At 45.5% G+C, this 21604-nt stretch overlaps 1 protein-coding gene across 3 annotated transcripts in view; it reads right to left on the bottom strand.

The window, feature by feature from the left end:
- Nucleotides 1-9804: 9804 nt before the first annotated feature.
- KCNQ1 (potassium voltage-gated channel subfamily Q member 1) overlaps nt 9805-21604 on the bottom strand; it is a 534726-nt gene continuing 522926 nt past the window's right edge. For all 3 annotated transcript variants that reach the window (XM_077820034.1, XM_077820035.1, XM_077820036.1), the window contains one exon: nt 9805-10380. In XM_077820034.1, the coding sequence (XP_077676160.1) occupies nt 10180-10380 (201 nt within the window). In that variant the 3' untranslated portion in view covers nt 9805-10179. The remainder of the gene's footprint in view (nt 10381-21604) is intronic.

Below are 21604 nucleotides of genomic sequence, written 5' to 3'. Positions count from 1 at the left end.
ACAACACCACTGATAAAAACATTTCACTACCCCTGCATTCAGATTTAATAATTTTATTAAGATAATGTTGAAATAAAAAGAAAACGGTACAGAGTTCAAGCATAAAAGTTTCTGGTTATCAGGGAATAAGGTACAGATTATCAAGGGGTGCGAAATTCGGTTTAGGAGCTGGTGGCGTAAGGAATACATAATCTGCAATCTCCCTGACTGGGGGTAAAAGTTTAACTGGTCAAAGTACAGACATTGAGATATGGGGATATGCTGTCCATATAATGGCTATGTTCAGGTGTGGGGTATAATGAGCGGATATGATGATGGGGATGGATCTACCCTCATTTGGTGGGATTTAAAATTCAGTGAGTTTATGGTTCCAGTTCATATGGTCCAATGGAAAAAGCCTCTCAGTCCCTTTCCCATAGTGGATGCACGATGTCGTACCGGCTCACACCGCCTGGTACTGTCGGTGGCCGGTGATGTGTTTGATGTAGATGTCCCTGGACCATCGGATGGTGTCCGAGACCATGAGGTGCCGCATGAGCCGTGTGTAGCATTGACCGATCCCACAGGTCCGCAGCACACGCTCATTGCAGGGGTCCCAAGCGCCCAGGGCTCCTACGATCAGGGCATCCATCTGCACCTCATAGCCCTTTGCTCTCAGGGTGTCGGCCAGGGGGGTGTATTTTTCCAGCTTACAAGCTCGGACTTCGCGGAAGGCCGGGATCCTGTTCTTGAAGGAGACTGTGATGTCAATGAGGATGATCTTTTTCTGGGCCTCGTCGGTGACTACCACGTTGGGTCGCAGCTGGCTGTCAGTACTGGGGATGTCGCACTTTACGGCGACCTCTCCTAGGCGTGGTGCGATGGCTTTCACTAGGCGGTTCTGGATGGTGTTGTGGCGCAGCTGCCAGGCTCCGGAATGGGGCTTGCAGCTGCACAGGACGTGGGGCAGGGTCTCGTTGGAGTAGTCGCACTTCCTGCAACGCTTGTCTAGGTTCCTGTGGCGGACGGCTCCGTTGAGCGGGACGCATTTGAGCCGGGCGTGGTGGATGAACCGCCAGTCGGCGAAAGGGGTGAAGCCGCCACCGGCGAGGAAGTGGTTGCTGGCGTCCCACTTGCTGGTCAGTTCGAAGGCTTTACCCTGGTCTGGTTTACGCTTCAGGGCTTCCATGTACAGCGAGTGGATGGCTGCCTTCAGGGTCCTCTCCAGCATGCCCCTGGTGCTCGGGGTGACGATGGTGTTATCCTCAGACCTGATCTGCGGCACCAGGACTGCCAGCTCCTGGTGCTCCTCGCACCACTCCCAGCGGCAGCCGATGTGCTTCCCCAGGCGACGCGTGGCATTGCGAGCGCGGGACCACAGTGAAGCGATGTTGCACCCGTCCTGTCCCAATTCGCCATCCAGGGAACCGCTCAGGAAGCTGGCGGTGTCTTGGTTGGAGGGGGCTCTGCCGATCCGCTTCTTTGTTGCGTCATGGAGGGCGTTTGCTGCAATGTTCCTTACCATAGTGTCGGGACACATCAGCAAGTGGAAGACGTGGGTGATCACCGCGATGTCACACAGGTCACCCATGCGGGGGACATTGGTACAGCCATGCCTGTGGGTGATATAGACCAGCTCGTTGCTGGCTCTCTGGGGAAGGAACAGCCACTTCTTCACCAGCTGGCGGACGAACTTGTCTGCCTTGTTGAGGGGTACCTTCGCCATGGCGGATCCCCTTAGGATGAACGAAATGCGGGGGATCAGGAAGGTGTTCAGGGCGTTTGATCTTCTGCCACGGTGCTAGCAGGGAGGTGTCGATCTTGGCGGCATCCTGCAAGATCTCCTGGATGGTGTCCTCGGGTGTCTGCTGGACACGGAAACCCGTCGGCGTGCCGAGGTGCCGGTAGGCCTGCCCCTCTGCCAGGGGGATGATGGGCTCGCCCTGGATCTGGAACCCTGTCGTCTGCACCGAGTCCCTTTTGCTGCCGTCAATGTGGAGAGATGCGCACTTCTTTGCATTGAAGCGGAGGCCCATCCAATCGGCAGCTCGACTGGTGGCATCTAGCATATGTTGGAGGTTCTCTGGGTCGTCCGCGGTCAGGACCAGGTCATCCGCGTAAGCCAGGAGACTCACCCTCTCACCGTGGAGGTTGAGAAGCCATCTGCGCCATTGGAGATCGCTCACAGCAATGGCTCCATGGCGAGGTTAAAGATGATGGGGCTGAGAGGACAGCCCTGTTTAACTCCTCTCCGGATCAGGATCTCGGCGGTCTCCCCTTCGACCGAGCGAATGGTGGTGCTGCATCCCTCGTACACCTCTCGGATCACACGGAGGAAGTTCTCTGGCATCCCAAACTCCTGGAGCACGGCAAAGATGTGGTGGTGGGACATGGACCCAAAGGTGTCAGCCAGGTCGAGCCATGCTACAGTGCACTGCCTCCACGCCCTTCTGGCTGTTTCGATGGTGGTTTGGAGGACAAAGTTGTGTTCATAGCAGCCCTCGCAGGACATGAAGCCTTTCTGGGTGGAGCTGATGGCTCCCCTCTCACCGACCACTCTGTGATCCTCGACGCCAGGCAGCTGGCATAGAGCTTGTACATCGTGGAGCAGAGGGAGATGGGCCTCCAGTTGCTGGGGTCATCCTGCTCACCCTTCTTGTACACCAGTACCATCATGACCTTCTTCCAGGAGCTGGGAGTCCGGTAGAATTGTTTGCACTGGTTGAAGACTGTGGCGAGGACCAGGCAGCTGGGATCTCACTTTTTCAGGAGGCTATAGGGGATGCCGTCTTTCCCACAAGCTGTGTTTTTTGTTTTTGAGAGTCTGGCCACCATTTCCTTGGGCGTGAAGTCAGTTTCCAGGGCACCTGCTTCGTCGACACGGGGCAGGGGGCGGAGGCGCTCCGGGCGCTGCGCGTCATCCTGGGCTGTGCGGTCGGATACATCCTTGAAGTAGCTGTAGAGACGCTCAGATGGGATCATGCAGTAGGGCGAGGGCCCGTCGAGGATCTCCCTCATGGCTTTGGAGAGGTTTGCCCGGTACAGCTTTTGGATCCTTGAAGCCGCTGCTGGATCGTAGTGGCGGCTGGCGTCTCTACTTCTGGCTCCCCTGGTGGTGGTGTTGAGGTTTGGAGCAGGCGTTCTGTGGGCAGGCGGGGCGTTCTCCTGGTTCGAACTTCTCCTGCGAGCGGTTTCTGCAGACAGTTCTTGGGTGAGCCTGTCTACGAGGAGGTTGAAATCGTCAAAGGAAGCTGTTGCTTGTAGCTCCTCAGTCCAGGCATGGAGTGGCAGCCCTCACCATCGGCTGCTGGCCCTCATGGTCCTCGACCTCGTCTGGTGCAGGCTCAAAGCCTGCGTGGTCGGCCTGCCGTTTATCTCGTGAGTCAGGATTCCCTTCGGGTGGGTGCTGGGGCGGGATCTCTGGTGGGATGCTGGCGTTGCTAGTGGTCGGAGAGCCGCGGTCCGGCTCGGGGGTTGCTGGGACACCGCTGGTCCTTCTATGAGTGGCTGCTGCCTGGGCGGTTGCTGCTGGAGCGTGAGATCTGCCGTAGGCAGCGTCCCGCAGAATGGACTCGGGGGCCATGTTGGACCGTCTGGCGATGAGGGCTCGGTGCTTTCCTGTGGCTGCGGGGCTGGTTCCTCCAGTAACGTCTGGAGCTCGCGGGGCAGTCTGAGGCTTGGCACTGGCTCCCCCTGCTGCTGGAGTTAGCAGGGCGGTCTGAGGTGAGGCTCTGGCTCCTCCGGCGGTTGGGGTTCGTGGGGCGGTCTGAGGCTTGGCACTGGCTCCCCCTGCTGCTGGAGTTCGCAGGGCGGTCTGAGGTGAGGCTCTGGCTCCTCCGGCGGTTGGGGTTCGTGGGGCGGTCTGAGGTGAGGCTCTGGCTCCTCCGGCAGTTGGGGTTCGTGGGGCGGTCTGAGGTGTGGCTCTGGCTCCTCCGGCGGTTGGAGTTCGTGGGGCGGTCTGAGGTGTGGCTCTGGCTCCTCCGGCAGTTGGAGTTCGCGGGGCGGTCTGAGGTGAGGCTCTGGCTCCTCCGGCAGTTGGGGTTCGTGGGGCAGTCTGAGGCTTGGCACTGGCTCCCCCTGCTGCTGGAGTTCGCGGGGCGGTCTGAGGTGAGGCTCTGGCTCCTCCGGCGGTTGGAGTTCGCGGGGCGGTCTGAGGCTTGGCACTGGCTCCCCCTGCTGCTGGAGTTCGTGGGGCGGTCTGAGGTGTGGCTCTGGCTCCTCCGGCGGTTGGAGTTCGCGGGGCGGTCTGAGGCTTGGCACTGGCTCCCCCTGCTGCTGGAGTTCGCAGGGCGGTCTGAGGTGAGGCTCTGGCTCCTCCGGCGGTTGGGGTTCGTGGGGCGGTCTGAGGTGAGGCTCTGGCTCCTCCGGCGGTTGGGGTTCGTGGGGCGGTCTGAGGTGAGGCTCTGGCTCCTCTGGCAGTTGGGGTTCGTGGGGCGGTCTGAGGCTTGGCACTGGCTCCCCCTGCTGCTGGAGTTCGCAGGGCGGTCTGAGGTGAGGCTCTGGCTCCTCCGGCGGTTGGAGTTCGCGGGGCGGTCTGAGGTGAGGCTCTGGCTCCTCTGGCAGTTGGGGTTCGTGGGGCGGTCTGAGGCTTGGCACTGGCTCCCCCTGCTGCTGGAGTTCGCAGGGCGGTCTGAGGTGAGGCTCTGGCTCCTCCGGCGGTTGGGGTTCGTGGGGCGGTCTGAGGTGAGGCTCTGGCTCCTCCGGCGGTTGGGGTTCGTGGGGCGGTCTGAGGTGAGGCTCTGGCTCCTCCGGCGGTTGGGGTTCGTGGGGCGGTCTGAGGTGAGGCTCTGGCTCCTCCGGCGGTTGGAGTTCGCGGGGCGGTCTGAGGTGTGGCTCTGGCTCCTCCGGCGGTTGGAGTTCGTGGGGCGGTCTGAGGTGTGGCTCTGGCTCCTCCGGCGGTTGGGGTTCGTGGGGCGGTCTGAGGTGAGGCTCTGGCTCCTCCGGCGGTTGGAGTTCGTGGGGCGGTCTGAGGGGCGGTGCTGACTCTTCCAGCGACAGGATCTCGAGCAGCGATGCGCGATGGGGCGCTGATCCTTCTGGGGATGGGGACGTGCTGGGCAGGGGGCAAGGTAGTACTGAGTCGTCTCAGTATGGAGATTTGCTTGGCGACGTGAGAGGGTGAGACGGGCCTCCTGCTTGCGAGGACCTGGGTGGTGTTCCCCGCGGCAGCAGGTACCTTCTCAATCGCAGCACCCCGTTGTGCTGGTCTGGCGATGGGGGCAGGTTTCTTGACGGCAGCTTGCACAATCGCTTTTCTTTGTTGAGGCTCAGAAGCAGCGGCCCGGCGCGCAGCAGGAGGGCTGGGAGCTGGGGCAGGAGACTGTGTTGTTCCCTTGAGGCGTTTCCTGCAGGCGACTTGGTGCGTCTTGCATTGCTTCTGCGTCTCAAAGGGCAGGCTGCAGAGGGCACAGCTGAAGGCAACCCCAAGTGATTTGTTACCCAACACCAGCCAAGGTTGATTACTAGGAGCTGTGCAGCTCCTGTCTGCTAGATACCTATGCAGACTAGATGTGTTCAGGTAAATACAGTTTGCTCCAGAAGTCTTTCCTCCTCCCCAACTTGCTGTCAGGGGGAGGAGGAGGGAAGTTCATTCAGACCCTGCTTACATATATACTGGTAGCACAGATTAAACTGGAGTTTAATCAGTTTAAACAGAGCTGGTTAAGATTTTCTCTTATGCCCCCGCATTAAGTCCAGGACCAGAGATAAAGGCAGATTCAGTATTGGGAGATAGGTGTGTTTTTTCAACTAATATCCATGTTCCTTTCAAAATCTGTCACTATTTGCTCAGAAACAAATAAATCACATTCAACAATAGTCATATCAGATAGGGAAGATTATGTTGGAAATCTTCCCAATTAGAATCAGTCCTGAATTTTGGCCAGTTGAACACAAAGTGACAAAGAGGCTTTCTGAAAAGGGAAAAGTTGGGGCAGAGCCATGGCTGAGGTGAAGAACTCTTACACGACCTAAAAACCACAGGTAAATTTTCATTTGTATGCACCTCAAACACCTATAAATGAAATAGGTGGAACCCTCTGACATAACGCATTTGTATTCTGCTCAAGTGGTGCTATTTTCCCTGAATATGTAGAACCAATGTGGATAGTACAGGAATTTCCACACACTCACATTCTTCCTGCTTTGCCACTTACCTATCTGTTTCAGCTGGAGATCTGAGGCAGAGGTCTCAGTATCGGAGAGAACACTCCAGAATATTGTGGCCAGCTACTGAAGGCCATGCCCATCCTCCACTTGCATTCTCCAACCATACCATGAATAACATTGGTGAAAGTACTCATCTGGTGAGTCCATTTTTGCCGTCAGGATGCTCACTTCCTTATTCCAAACCACAGCTAGAATAAGTTATGCATGGCAAGTGAAAAGAGGTTCCCATCCAGAATGTGTACAGCTGGCCAGTGGGCATAAAAATCACGTTTACTGTGGCTCTGAATTAAGAATAATGGGTGGATCGGGGCAACTGTAGTATACTTCAGTAAGAACTGCAGTGCCTATCTTTGGGATCACAAGTCCTGTAAATGTGCCCTTTTCAGGAACAACTTGTCACAATTTTGACCATCTTTACAAAAGGGGACTCTGACTGGCCAGATTGTGGCCCATTCCTGAGGAGGAAACTCATCTTGGACTTTGAAAAAGCATAAGGTCCTATACAAATTCTAAGCAATCTGAGTGTATTTTTTGTTATCCAGAGTAGTTTGTAATACTGATCTTGGGGACTTATCAGAAAATGTATGAACTATGGCAAATAAAGAAGTCACTTCAAGTTATCAAATCATTAATAAAAACAGTTCAGACGTCTCAATGATTATATGCAATCATATGATTAGAGTACTGCCTGTAATTTTCCTTATTATTACTAAAGATATCAACAAATTGTTTCATAAAAGTTCATCTGCTCCTGCTACTCCCTTTCAACATGAAGACAATCCTCCAAAATACTTGGTCTATACGAAGTTCAATGATGAGTTTGGGTCTTTGAACCTTTTTTTTTGGCCCAAGAACCAAGATAGATGGTTTAAATCATAAAGAGATCCAAATTATCCTGAACTGTCAGGCGACACTTTCCTGTCAGTTACAGCAGTGTAAATCCAAAGTAACTTCACTGAAAAGGAGTTGCTCTAGATTTACATTGGCATAACTGACAGCAAAATATGATCTCTTCTTTCTTGGGTGGTTCTTCTGAAGGAATAAAAAAAAAATCAGATGTGGGGAAAATGGAGGAGAAATTGGACATGATCCTCTTTTACACTAATCCCCTTTACTTGCCTCCGGCCTTTAAGGCCTCTTTACACTGGCAGAGCAATCTTTCAAGAATGACTAGGACCCTAAATGTCAATGGTTATTTGACCCCATGCTTCCTTTGGAAAAGATATCAGTCTTCCTCCTAGAAGGACACACTCTCCTGCAGAATGAAGAGTTAAGTCAGAAAGGATTTAGGAGCTGGTACCATGTTTCTGAAAGGAATGACTGGATCCAGATCTGGAATAGCTAGTTGTAGACCTGAGAAATAACCATTGCAAGGTTTGAAATCTTTTAGGAAGAGTTTAGAACAGGATTTTGGTGAACGTGGTTTCTGAAATGTATACATTCACACATCAGTGTGTAAAGTGATGGCTTTTAGATCCTTTGGCATGAAATGTGTTGTGTTCAATGTTATTAGTACTGAGGTTTACCTGCCAGAAAGAAAATGAAGATATGATCTTGGAAGGTTTGGGTGCTGGTGGCAGAGCTTTCTTGGTAGCAGCCCTGTGCCTCTGGAAATATGTGTAAGCACGAACCTGGTTGCTTTTAGAAAGAGCAACAGGACACGTCTCTTTGCCTGTGTCTTCTCAACGTATTAAATCCTGTTTTCACAGCTCTCTACTTAAGATGCAGGCAGAACAGGAGGATGGAAGTTGGTCACTCTTACTGAGATCTTGTGTTTCAAATAAGGCATGCACACACCATGGTGACAGACCCAGAAAAAATACCAGTCTTTCTGGAATGTACCACGTCTGTGGAGTTCAGAACAAATCAAAGGCATAGCATCTCTGTCCTGTATTTTATTAGGAAATTAACAGTCAGATTAATAACCTGAAATTACACAGTGAACCTCATTAAAAAAACAAATTCAAAATCATCACAATTATTTTTGATTTCTATAAAACATAATGCCCAGAAATAGTCCCTGTTTACATCTGTAAATTTCTAAACCCTTAAAATGATCTACTGTATAGCAGCAAGACTGAATAATTTTAACAATCGGTATAAGGAGATACAGTATGCTTTGCTCTATAATCCAACTGAGATAAAACATGTTAGAAGATGAAATGTTTAAAACAAAGCCCAGACCTATTACCTATACTACCCTGTGAGCTCAATTCAATTGATATGCACAAGTATTTCATATTACTCATATGTTAAAGTGTGGTGAGGTTAACTATGTAATATTAAGTGGGGCATCAGTTTTGCAATACAGTCCAATTCCTTTCAAATGTACAGGACTAAATATTCAGATCTTTGATTTTTATATCTATTGCTACAACAGTAGAAGAGTTTGTGACCCATCTACCCTCCTCTTCATTTACCTGCAATAAACCTAGTCATTAATTTGGCCTAAATATTTGTTTTGTAATCACCATTTTCGGTCACTCTCTCAACCAGGGTGAACTTCATCCATATTTAGAGAGCCAATACAAGACTTGTGCACCATTTAAGTCCTACTGAAGCCTTCCAAGTGGATAGGCTTTGTGCTGGCTTTCTGAACGGGGTGAATTTCACTCTAAGTCACCTAAGTCCAAATCCTGCTCACCTCACTCATGTGAGTAGTCACACTGGGCCAAATTCTGCTCTCATTAATACAAAAATAAATGTGGAGGAACTCCATTAACTTCAGTGGAGTTACTCCAGATTTACACTGGCATAAATGAGGGCAGAATTTGGCCCACTGACTTCAGCAGGGACTACTTGTATGAGTGTGACAAGAGGGATTTGGAGCCTGAATGACCAAGTCAATATGAGTCTTTGGTTTTAATGGCCGTGGTCCCCTACATTACGGCCTAAGGCTTTGGGGGTGTTGAGTATTTCCTGTTGAGAGCTGAGTGATTTGAGTCCCTGATTCAGGAAAGCACTTAGGCATGTGCTTAAGTCTATCCCTAGTCAGGAAAAAACTTGCTTAAGGACTTAATGTATGTGCTTACATGCTGTACCGACTAGAGATGCATTTCTGATTGGGGCCTTGGTTCCTATGGAAGCTGTGGATGCCCAATAACTGGTGGATTCAAGCACTTGACCAGCAAGATCCAGTTGCTTTAGACTTTTGCATGTATTTACTTGTAACATTTTTGGAAATAATGCTACAGAAATTAGATATAGAAAAATATAAAAGCAGCGAACACTCGTTTTTGAAAGATCTTTCTGGACAAGCACATTTAGATAGTTGTGTTAACATTTATATATAAACTCTTTGGCAGCAGTTTTCTAGAAAGCATAATTATTTTTTTTCATTGCAATATTTTATCCTTCTCCCATGAAAACTTCGTATCTTAAAAAATCTATAGCACTGTCCTCTATAAATAGTATTGTTTCAGATTAACCACTACTTCTTCCCTGAAGAAAAACAGATTAAAAAGAAAATCTAGTTGTTATCTGGTAAGTGTTCATGTAACAGGAAAAAGAAAATAATTAACTGTGCGGTTTGTCATTCTCTAGAATGTCAGTGGTATGTTTATACAATAAAATCAACATGTTACCCCATTTTGCTTTAAAATCTAACTAGTAAAACTATATTGCTATCAGTAGATTCATAAACAGAATGCACACATTGCTATCTAAGTTCAAGTATTACTATTTTTCTTTAAAAGGAGCCACAAATTCCTTGCAATTTTGCCTGCCTTTTATATTGTTTTGGTCTTGCAGTGCCATGATGAATTGCACTCGACTGTTCTTGAACAAAATAAAAATGGAACTTAAGAGTGTACTGTGCTGTACAACACAGCACAGAGGCCTTGAGGTGTGTTAGGTTGATAAACCTTCATCTGATATGAGTGACTGTCATTGGAAGGAGTGTTTCGGAGGCTAGAAACATTGATTCAGTAGTCATGTGTGTTCCATGTGGCTGAGAAATTTAACTCTTTCCAGATTCACAACCTTCAGTTCCATTTAAAAAGGGGAAAAACAACCACCTGTATTTCTACCATATCAGGATATGTCGTCTTGGATTCTTCTTGGTATTGTCAGTTGTTCATAAGTGGGGAGGGTGTTGTTAGGGAGGAAGTGATCTGAGTTAACAGGGTTGCTTCTCTGAGATGATTCATTACTGCTTTGGCCAGCCTGCTGATTGGAAACCAGGTGATGCAGCATATCTGTAATGAGGTTCAATTTCTGGTCCATTTGCATTACCTACAAAAACAAAGCAAAACATTGTTCAGTGTCAGAATCTGAGAAAGTAATAAGAAGACATGGCATAAGTATGACATATGAAAAATAGCTTTTTCATAATTAGCACTGGCCCGACTCCCTCCTATTCATGTAAACTTCTGTTACTGAAAGAAAACCAAGATACTGAATCCATTCATTATGATAGGAGCATATCCAAGTGTTGGTTTGAGAGAGGCTTGTTAATATTCTAGCTAGGAATGTACAAGTGCTAGAGGAATCAGGTTCTTAAAGAGCAAGATCCACATGTCAAAAGGGAACTGGGAAGCAGAACTTAGTGCTGAAGAGCATAATTAAAAGTGTTTTTTTTTTAAAAAAAAGACAAACTTCTAAAATGTCTGTCTGTGCTAACTGCTTTAATATGCAAATTCCTGCTCTACTTGGAATTATCTTTTTGTCAGACACAACTTGTAACTGAAACTTGTATTGTGTTCTTTGGGCCAGATTCCCAATGGCATAACAACCCCTTGATGTGACCCCAGGCCACAAAATGCCAAGCAGTCCCCTGCCTGAGGGGAAATCCCTGCTGGTGCAAATGCATGGTAGCCAGGTCCTACGTCTGTGCCCACTCCCAGTCCAACTTAGTAGGTTTATTGGGGTGGTAGAGAGGGGGGTGCACAGGGTGTTGTGGAACTCTGTTTTGACAAACCAATCCTCCATTGGCATTGGGTCCATTAAAGGCTCTTTGTCAATGGTGCATTTTAGAGCAGCCCCGTAGCTGCTTTAGTTTGCACTGGGGCCAGGGCTAGCCTCAGAATCAGGGAGAAATAACTAGCTCCCTACTGCCCCTTCCCGCCCCACCTCATAGCTCCACTGTACATAAATTTCTTCTACTTTTATTTCAAAAAATATTTAAAAAAGAGAATCTGCTGTTTCAAGAAATATAATGGCTGGCCCATGCCAGGTGACTTGGACTCGCAGGGCTCGGGCTAAGAGGCTGTTTATTTGTGATGTAGACATTTGGGCTCAAAGTGAAGCCCGGTCTCTAGGACTCTGCAAGGTGAAAGGATCCCTTAAACAGGAAGTCCCTTAAACAGCCCCTTATCCCAAGCCCCATGATTGCAAGTCAGCTGGCATGGGCTGGCCGCAGGTGTCTAATTGCAGTACAGACGTACCCTCACAGAGCTACAATTTGAGAGTCTGGTTTCCCCCTTTCTTCAGTGAGAAAGTAATCTGTAGCAACCCTTTACATGGATAAAATACTTTCCCCTCTGTTTCACATCAGCTGTGCTGGCTGTGCATTGAGGGGGCAGATTCAAAGCTACACCCACCCCCTGCCCACCTACATAAGCAGCAGAGTAATAGTCCTATAGAGGCTGCTGTTCTGCAACACAAGTAGCCTGCTTAGGGCAGCAAGAAACAAACCACAATATTGCCCTATTTGGATCCAGAGATCATAGCAGTCCTAAGATACTAAGAAGAGATACAATTATACACAAAAAGATGTAGCAGATTTTAGAAAAAGAAAAGAAAAAAATAACTTGATGAATGATGACAGAAAAATTATTGCTCAGAATATCTGCTGGAAAGTAGTGAAAGGTATTTAAACCAGCACAAGGTGAAGCAATCTATGTATGTCTGGCTATCATCCAAGTAGCAAACAGGATGGTAAACGACAATAAGACTGAGTAAAACACCAATATACCTGGATAATTTCAAAAGACGCTACAATGTTTTTCCACTGTAGAGAAAGTGCTGTTTTTAATCAAATGCTTTGTACAACGAGTGGGGAAGCAGATATAGAAAATTCAAAAATATGAGGTGCCAGGGATTTATACTTTGCAGCTGTTTTTGAAAATATTAGTCAATGCATCCTAGCTGGTACAGAAAACACTGGAAAGACTGGATGGAAATGGCAGTTGAAAGATGAGATCCTTAAAATGAAGAAGTTCAAGAACATATTATGAAAAACTTCTAGAAGGAAGCAGAGATGGAAAATGGTGGAGTTTTACTAAGCTTTGGTTTCAATCTATTAAACACTGGTACATTCCCTCAGAGAAAGGTGTATCTTCTCCGAAATGCATCCATTGTGGACGGTCCATTGAGGATGCTTCAGGGCATGATAGAAAGCACAGAGTTGGCGTGCATAATATCTCAATCCCGCATCCCCCACTGCCTGAATATCACTTGTAGGATATTTCTATCACTTTCCCTGGCCCATTTGATTAAACTTTGAAGAAGTCATTACCGAAAGCTACAGTCTAATAGCCGTCTTAAGATGCTAAGGGATAACTATTTCTATAAACAGAAATGTCATTTACTTAAGTATCCTAATTTCTGAGAACTGTGCACAGACTTCTCTCTCTCTCCTCCCCCATACTCCCTCTCCTCAAACAGGGATCTCAACAGAGGAAACTCTGATAAAAAATGTACAGAACAGTATAGATTCATAGAATATCAGAGTTGGAAGGGACCTCAGGAGGTCATCTAGTCCAACCCCCTGCTCAAAGCAGGACCAATCCCCAATTGTGCCCCAGAACCCTAAATGGCCCCCTCAAGGATTGAAATCACAACCCTGGGTTTAGCAGGCCAATGCTCAAACCACTGAGCTATCCCTCCCCCCTAAATTGATGGTGCTCTTGAAATGGTGAGCTATTCAGCACGACAGTGGATTGGACTGAGGTTCTTCAACAGCTGTGCATCCCAGGAATGAAGATACAGAAGAGTAAGTGAAATATGAATACCCTTGCTCGGAATCAATTCCTGGAGATAATTTTCTCTAAGGAACCAAGGTTAGCTGCTGCAGCTGTGCAGTGCAGGAGGCCCACAGAAGCAGAAGAAAGGCTAATTATTATTGAGCTGAGTCATATGAGATTAAAAATAAAGTCCTTACTCCATGCCCCTGCTTATCTGTGTAAGCCTTTAGAACCACAGGACAGAGTTTGTAAAATGAGGTGGGGCTAGTTGGTTTTATTTATTGGCCTTTAATCTGTTCTATTTTTAAATAAAGAAAAACTTTTCCTAAGTGACTTTAGTGCCCGTGAAGGGCTTGATCCAAAGCCCATTGAAGTCAATGGAAGTCTTTGGAAGTCATAACTTTCCACTGACTTCAGTGGGCTTTGGATCAGACTCATAAACAGCTGGGTTGACCGCTCCAGCGGCTAACCCCTTCCTTCAGATATTGCAGGGAATGGGGAGATTTAAGTTTCCCTGTGCTGCTTCACGCATGTGGCTCATCCCTGTCAACCTTTACCCTCTGTTGAGTCTGCCAATGAGTGTCTTCCATGAGGAACTTGGCTAAGACCAACAATATATTTCATGAAAGCTAAAGAACACCCATCAGAAGGTGAAAGTTTTGTGTTGCCACTAGCCTATGATGTATTGGAACCAGCGGCCCTGTGGCGAAAGACTCACATGCTAGCTTTCCTCAGTCTTCCTGTTTTCATCCAAATATTAATCCATAATGTATCTCTGCAAACTACTATTCATTTGCTTCCGTCAAAGAGAATTGCACTAGTTACAAAACTATTACAGTGAAGTAGTAGGAATAGTGCCTTACTTATGAAACTGGATTTCAATACATTTAACATATCTTGTATAGAAATGTAAGATTTCCCCTTGAACCATACTTTCAAACACATTTACTTGATTAGAAATTAACTATGGTGCCAAAAAGTGTAATAAAACCAAAGCAAACAGAAAAACTGCTGACGTTAGTGTAATCTCAACTCCTCTGGACAACTCTGATCCTTTTACTTAAAACAGCAAACTGTGCTCGTAAAACTGAAAAATAACTCACACTGATTTTGTTTCTTTTATGTAAATACCAAAGAAAGTGCTATTGGCAGGCTAGAGTTTTATAGAAAAAGAATATGCAAAGTGTATGTGATCAGATGCTCTAGATGCAACTCATTTTCACTGTTTGTATGTTTGCATTCTGGAGAGTCGCTGGGAGCAGGCAAGCAGTGGTTTGAAATCTTTTTTTGGAAATTACACACTGACATTAATCTGAAGTCACACACAGGAGTTTCTATGGATGAAAGCAGCATTCCCTCCCACAAGAATAAATGCCCTCTCCTTAAAAAAGTCATGTGACCAAGATTCATAAATTGACTTCAATCAAGTTAAGCAGATTTATACCATTTTAGGATCTAGCTCATAGAAACAAATCTAAATCTTCATGAAGATACATTAAACTGAAATCGTACAATAATAGCTTTGCTCAAAGACTGATGGTTCAGAGAGCAAATCTGGGATCACTCATCATGAGCAAATGTTACAACTATATTTACTCTCTCACTCTGAAGAAGTTATAGGGGTGTGTGATTCACCATGAATCACAAGTACTCTTCACTATGAACCACAAGGTACTCTTATAGCATGTTTTCAGAAAAAGCTGTTTTGTTCTACATAGTCAGAAATAAAATGACATGCCACCTTTCAAAAAGGTACCAAAAAGCATTCCAGGAGGTGTTAGTGAACAAGGTGAACAAGACAGAAATTATTCTTGGATTGACACAGCAGAAATGTTCAGCATACACAGTATCTGCATAATGCTATTCAGTTAAATCTAGTGACTGCATTTGTGCTTAGAACAGGAACACAGGAAAAGTGTAAACAGACACACAGTAGTAGCAGAATGTAGGCTACACATTGCTAAATGAACACTTGGATCTTAATACCAAATATCCGATGGTTTCTAAAGACCAGCGTCCTGATTCTGCAACCCTTACTTATTTTGAGTAGTAATTATTTTGTGAGAATAGTCACTGAGGGCTTATCTACACCACGCAGTTTTTAGAGACAAGGCTGTGTCGACACAGCCTTGTCGCTAAAAGTCAGGGAGTGTAAACGCTCTTTTTTGGTACTTTGTTGGCACTTTTGCCAACAAAATACTTCTAGTCCGTGAGCAGCATTAGCTTTGTTGGTAGGAGAGCGCTTCTGCCGACAAAGCTGCGTTCACAAGTGTGTCGGCAAAACTTTTGTCTTTCGCGGGGGTGGGAGGGGGAGCTTTTTAAAGTACCCATGAAAGATAAAAGTTTTGTCTACAACTTCGCAGTGTAGACAAGCCCTGAGTTTAATGGGACTATAGACTACCCATGTAAGTACTAGTCAATGTGTTCAAGGGTTCTGGAAGAGGTCGGTAGGTCTTATACTCCCTTATGGCTTCCTATTGAAAAGTAGCTCACTGTTCTTTATTGTGCTGTATCTCACAGCCATGATTTACTCCTAATTCTTTGGTCCTCTGAAGAGAAACTCCACTTTTAGTTGCTCCTTGTGCCTTTCTGTTTCACTGCAGAATCCTCTCTCCATTCTTCACTCAATACCAAATTCTGGAATAATCCAACATTTTCTCTGACAAAAATCAAACTTTTCTGTTCACTTTGGGAATCACGCAATCATATTCAGATGGGCAAGATTCTCAATTGAAGGGAAGATCGCAACAGCAAGACTCACAGGATTCCTTAAATTAGTTTATGCAAGCACATGTGGAAAGGATCCTGCATCAAACTGTAAAGCTTTCTATACTGCCCTGTGGAAAAGGAATGGTATATCTGGAGCTAAACTTCCTTTTGCAAGCCATTGTTCTAACTGGCTAAATTATTTTGTGGTATCAGATGTCTAGTCTGTTACATATTTTATGTAGGTTTCTCGATAATACATGGAGAAGTTCCAGAGACCCAGTTCTCTAGTTCCTTTCTTATCTATTTCACCGTTTGTAGTATCTGAGCACATAAAGAAGCTTGTGTTTAATTCTGCATTTGCTCCCATCCAAATGACAATGGAAACTTGGGTTTCCAGTACAGTTTTTTGGTTATATCAGGGGTAGGAAATGGAAAAGTAATAGAAATCTTGGTAGCACATTAATTTCATTCCTTCTATTCTACCTGTGGCAACTAGTGGTAGAAATCTGATTTAATTTGTTTAATGGTTTCAGTATTATTATAGAGGTTCTTATTGATCAGTTGTGGTTCCAAGACATCAGAAACCTTCTTTATTCCAGTTACAGGACTCAAGATTCCAGAGAACTCGTGCCCTCTTATCAGAGCTCCTGATTTAGATTTGTTTACTTTGTAGTCAGAGATTAGGTTGAATGCTTGTAGTAGGCTAACGCCAGTCACTGAGGCATTTATAGGAGAATATCATCTGCATGAAGAGAGATTTTCTTCTCCAGACCATCTATACTTTCCCCTGAGAGGAGTTGTCCAAAGAAGGGTGGTCTGTGTGGGGTGGGTGGGGGACCGGGGAAGTCAGACCGAAGCGGAAACCCTCTCCCTTGATACACAAATCTTGGCCTTAGAAAAAGAAACACCTGAACATTTGAGCAAAAATTAGGAAGTTTTATGTGCTTTACGTAACATGTTTCTTTGCTAGTCAATAAAAATAATAGTCACCATAGCAACTGCCACATAAAAATGCTACCTTCGAAAAAGAAAGCACCTTCAGAAATAAAGACGCTTGCTACATACCATGTTGGATTTTATAAAACTCACAAGGCCTAAAGAAAAGGAGTACTTGTGGCACCTTAGAGACTAACCAATTTATTTGAGCATGAGCTTTCGTGAGCTACAGCTCACTTCATCGGATGCATACTGTGGAAATTGCAGAAGACATTATATACACAGAGACCATGAAACAATACCTCCTCCCACCCCACTCTCCTGCTGGTAATAGCTTATCTAAAGTGATCACTCTCCTTACAATGTGTATGATAATCAAATTGGGCCATTTCCAGCACAAATCCAGGTTTTCTCACCCTCTGCCCGCCCACCCACAAACTCACTCTCCTGCTGGTAATAGCCCATCCAAAGTGACCACTCTTTTTAAAATGTGTATGATAATCAAGGTGGGCCATTTCCAGCACAAATCCAGGTTTTCTCACCCCCCACCCCCCTCCAAAAACCACACATACAAACTCACTCTCCTGCTGGTAATAGCTTATCCAAAGTGACCACTCTCCTCACAATGTGTATGAAAATCAAGGTGGGCCATTTCCAGCACAAATACAGGTTTTCTCACCCCCCCACCCCCCCCTTTTTTTTTCTTCAAAAAAACACACACACAAAAACTCACTTTCCTGCTGGTAATAGCTTATCCAAAGCGACCACTCTCCCTACAATGTGCATGATAATCAAGGTGGGCCATTTCCAGCACAAATCCAGGTTTTCTCACCCCCCCCCCCACACACACAAACTCACTCTCCTGCTGGCAATAGCTCATCCAGACTGACCACTCTCCTTACAACGTGCATGATAATCAAGGTGGGCCATTTCCAGCATAAATCCAAGTTTAACCAGAACGTCGGGGGGGGAGGGGTTAGAAAAAAACAAGGGGAAAGCCTTCCCCTTGTTTTTTTCTACCCCCCCCCCCCCCCGACGTTCTGGTTAAACTTGGATTTATGCTGGAAATGGCCCACCTTGATTATCATGCACGTTGTAAGGAGAGTGGTCAGTTTGGATGAGCTATTGCCAGCAGGAGAGTGAGTTTGTGTGTGTGTGGGGGGGGGTGAGAAAACCTGGATTTGTGCTGGAAATGGCCCACCTTGATTATCATACACATTTTAAAGAGAGTGGTCGCTTTGGATGGGCTATTACCAGCAGGAGAGTGAGTTTGGGGGGGGGGGGGGGCGGAGGGTGAGAAAACCTGGATTTGTGCTGGAAATGGCCCAACTTGATGATCACTTTAGATAAGCTATTACCAGCAGGAGAGTGGGGTGGGAGGAGGTATTGTTTCATGGTCTCTGTGTATATAATGTCTTCTGCAGTTTCCACAGTATGCATCCGATGAAGTGAGCTGTAGCTCATGAAAGCTCATGCTCAAATAAATTGGTTAGTCTCTAAGGTGCCACAAGTACTCCTTTTCTTTTTGCGAATACAGACTAATACGGCTGTTACTCTAAGGCCTAAAGGTAACCCTCCTGTACAAAGCTATCAGTGTCAATCTCTCCCTCACTTTGAGGATACTAACAGTTTTGTCAGTAAAGGGAGACTGGTGTTGCTCCAGTCTCGCTCCACAATTTTATAGCTCTAAAATAGGAACGCCTGAATGCAGGTTTTTTTTTTTATTAGTAACTGTTAAATCACTGCTACCAAGTCTCCATTAATCAGTGCATGACAACGTGTGTTTTCAAGTGTGCAATGGTGACTGTGGAGTGGAAAGAAACTTCCAACTCACCAGGTGTGGATCAGAGCTCAAACACAACTTGGATTACAGTGAGGTATTTTCTGTACATATAAGCCAAACATTGGCTCTGGTTCCTAGGGACTTATCTGGATAACAGGCTGAACTGCCGAGCTGTTAAAAAGGACTTGACTTGATACTATAAATTCCTCACGCACTCTAAGGAAATTAAGTTTTGTCACATACTTTTCTTAACTTTGGCACAAAGTTAACAAATTGATAAACCAGTTTCTGAGAACCAACACCCGATTTTCTTGGATGGTACCACACACTATATCCAACACCAACATCTGGCCATTTGATCAATGGCTGTAGGGCTCTTAGCATTTTAAAATAATGTTTTCTTGACTCAGATGTACTGTTCAGCTTCTCCAGTAAAATCTTTAAGGCGCCTGATATTCAAGCTACGGGTAAAGAGCAAATAGGGTAATATTTTAAAATGAGATGTTTAGCTTTATTAAAATTGAGGGAGGAGTAGGAAAAAGGAAATCTTAGTAAGATGGGTTTTAGTCATAAGAAAGGCTATTGAAAAATAAGAGTCACTGATTGTGATCTCACTTACTAAAGCGTAAATATATCTAAGGTACTTTACATGGTCCCCATCACCACAGTACTGGAGTGCTTCACAATCTTTAATGTGTTTATCCTCAACTCTTCTGTGAGGTAGGTAAGCACTGTCCTCTCCATTTTACACATGGGAAACTGAGGCACAGAGAGACTAAGTAAAAAGTTGCCCACAGTCACACAGGAAGTCTGTGGCAAAGCAGCGTCTTGAACCAAGGTCTCCCAGGGGTCCCCCAACCTAGGCTTATGCCCTAACCACAATTCCTACTCTCCCAAATGCTGAACTGAATGAAACCAATGGAGTTAGCCCTGTGTTTAACACTGATATGATCTCTTACACTTACATTTCTTTACTAAATAAAAATGCCTCATAGCTTTGACCTTGCAGGTTTTATGTGAACTAAAATCACAACTGCTTGAGGCCTTTATTCAGAAACCCCAAGGGAAAAACAAACTCCACAAGTTTATGCTAAATAATCCAATTCTTATTTGTTACATAGTAGTAATTCAGCACAGTTTATTTAACATGGACAGATTTGTGCAATATTTTTGGGAGAGGATAGAGAGCTATTTTGATGCTATTTTTCGGAGAGCCATATGAGATTCCTCTTTAATTTTGTTCAGCTACGTGACAAATAATAAAAGACTTGCTCTGACAAATTAAACACACAAAATCACTTTGACAAAAAAAATTAAATGCTGCACCCTCAGAATCTGTGACTTGCATGGAAACCAGCACTGAACATGTGTAGCATGTTTGAATGACTGCACCTTTTAAACACTGATCTCTGCAATTTCCAGGAGGTAAATAACTCATCAGGAAAGCTAGAGGAATGACATGTGCTCTTCCCCATGATGCACAATCAGATAAAGCACTTTATATAGTACGAGAATAAGGAATATTGTACAATGGAATAGAAGTCCTTCATAGACTATCTTTGATCCTTTCTGGCCACCCACACAAATTCATCTACACTCCTTTATGTGTGCATGTTTCTGACAATGGTTGGAATGGCAAGCACAACATGTAACTGTTAAAAGAGACTGTGATGCTGTACTACATATTCTTTATGGAAATATGCTTATGATATAGATATGGCATAACAGATATAGTTTATGCAAGATGTGTCATGTAAGGTATCATTGGAAAGGTTATGATTTACTGAATATGATTATCCAATTTGTATGCTTGTATCATTTCTGTATCTGACGTTAGGAATATTGACCATGTAGCTGTATTTCAGATGTGTTACTTTGGGTGACACCCACAACTAGCCCTTCAGGTACAACAATGAAAAGCTAGACAGGGCTGATGGCCCATCAGCAAAGACAATGGACTGTGAAAGAGTTTAGTCTTCCTGTGGATGCTCCACACAGCCTACGAGTAATGGCTGCTACGACCCTGCAGAGACATGTGACTGAGCCACCTAGTACTAGACCCCTCCACCTTGCCCACCACCCCCATGTTGGAATGCCAGTGTTTTTCCACTGGCAGACAAAGGGTTCCCGCCATACACAAAAGCTATAAAAGGCAGGGGATGGACATCATCATGGTTCTCCTCTGCCTCCCCGCCCAAAGAGACACGGGGAGACACCTGGAAGCAAGAACTGAACTGGGGGGAGAAAAGTTGAGCCCAAGCTGGAAGGATGTCTAGCCTGTGAGTAATAATACCTGAAGTTTCAAGCTGCAGGCCAGTGCAGCTGGCTTTCAAGACTCTCTGTAAGCTGCCTGTGACAATATTTAGGATGAGAAATTGCTATTTGTAGCCAATTTCTTTCGTGAATCAAGCTTAGTTTGTGTGTTTTGTTTTATTTGCTTAGTAATCTGCTTGTAACCTTTGACCACTTAAAATCTGCCTTTCATAGTTAATAAAATTTGTTTTGTTTATTATTAAACCCAGTTTGTGCAACTTATAACTGGAGGGGACAAGAAGGTGTGCATATTTCTCTTCACACTGAGGAAGAGGGCAAATTTTTATGAGCTTGTGCTGTGCAGATTTTTCTATACAGCGCAATACAATATACGTTTGGGTTTATCTCCCAAAAGTGGTGTGCATGCGAGTACAGGGTGAATCCTCTCACACAGAGCTGACTTCAGTCTGTGTCTGCAGCTGGGTGTGGCCCTACCTGTGTGTGTGTGCTGCAAGAGACCGGAGATCCTAATTCAGAAAAACAGGAAGAGAGAATCCAGGCTGGTGGAGCAGGAGAGGCTCAGTAAAACCCCATCAGGTTTTTAGTACATCAGTACATCAGGTATCATCAGGGTGGGTCCAACTGTCACAGAGATCTGAGAAGAAATCTGTCTTTTTGTATGTGTGTTTGTGGCTTCTTGATCATGTAGAAAAAAGGCCCCAAAGCCTGGATGACTCAAACTGGCAGGGCTATGGCATGACATATACAGAAGAGGAAAACGTGGTTAACTGAGATGGGATGTGATTTTTAATAAGGTTTAGTTTTATGTTTGGCTTTGTTAAGGATGTTATGTTTGTTAAGGATCTAAAAA

The sequence above is a fragment of the Eretmochelys imbricata genome, chromosome 6 (assembly GCF_965152235.1).
Source record: "Eretmochelys imbricata isolate rEreImb1 chromosome 6, rEreImb1.hap1, whole genome shotgun sequence".
Lineage (NCBI taxonomy): Eukaryota > Metazoa > Chordata > Testudines > Cheloniidae > Eretmochelys > Eretmochelys imbricata.
The sequence above is the reverse complement of the archived record's forward strand: the minus strand, read 5'-3'. Positions and strand labels throughout refer to the sequence as shown.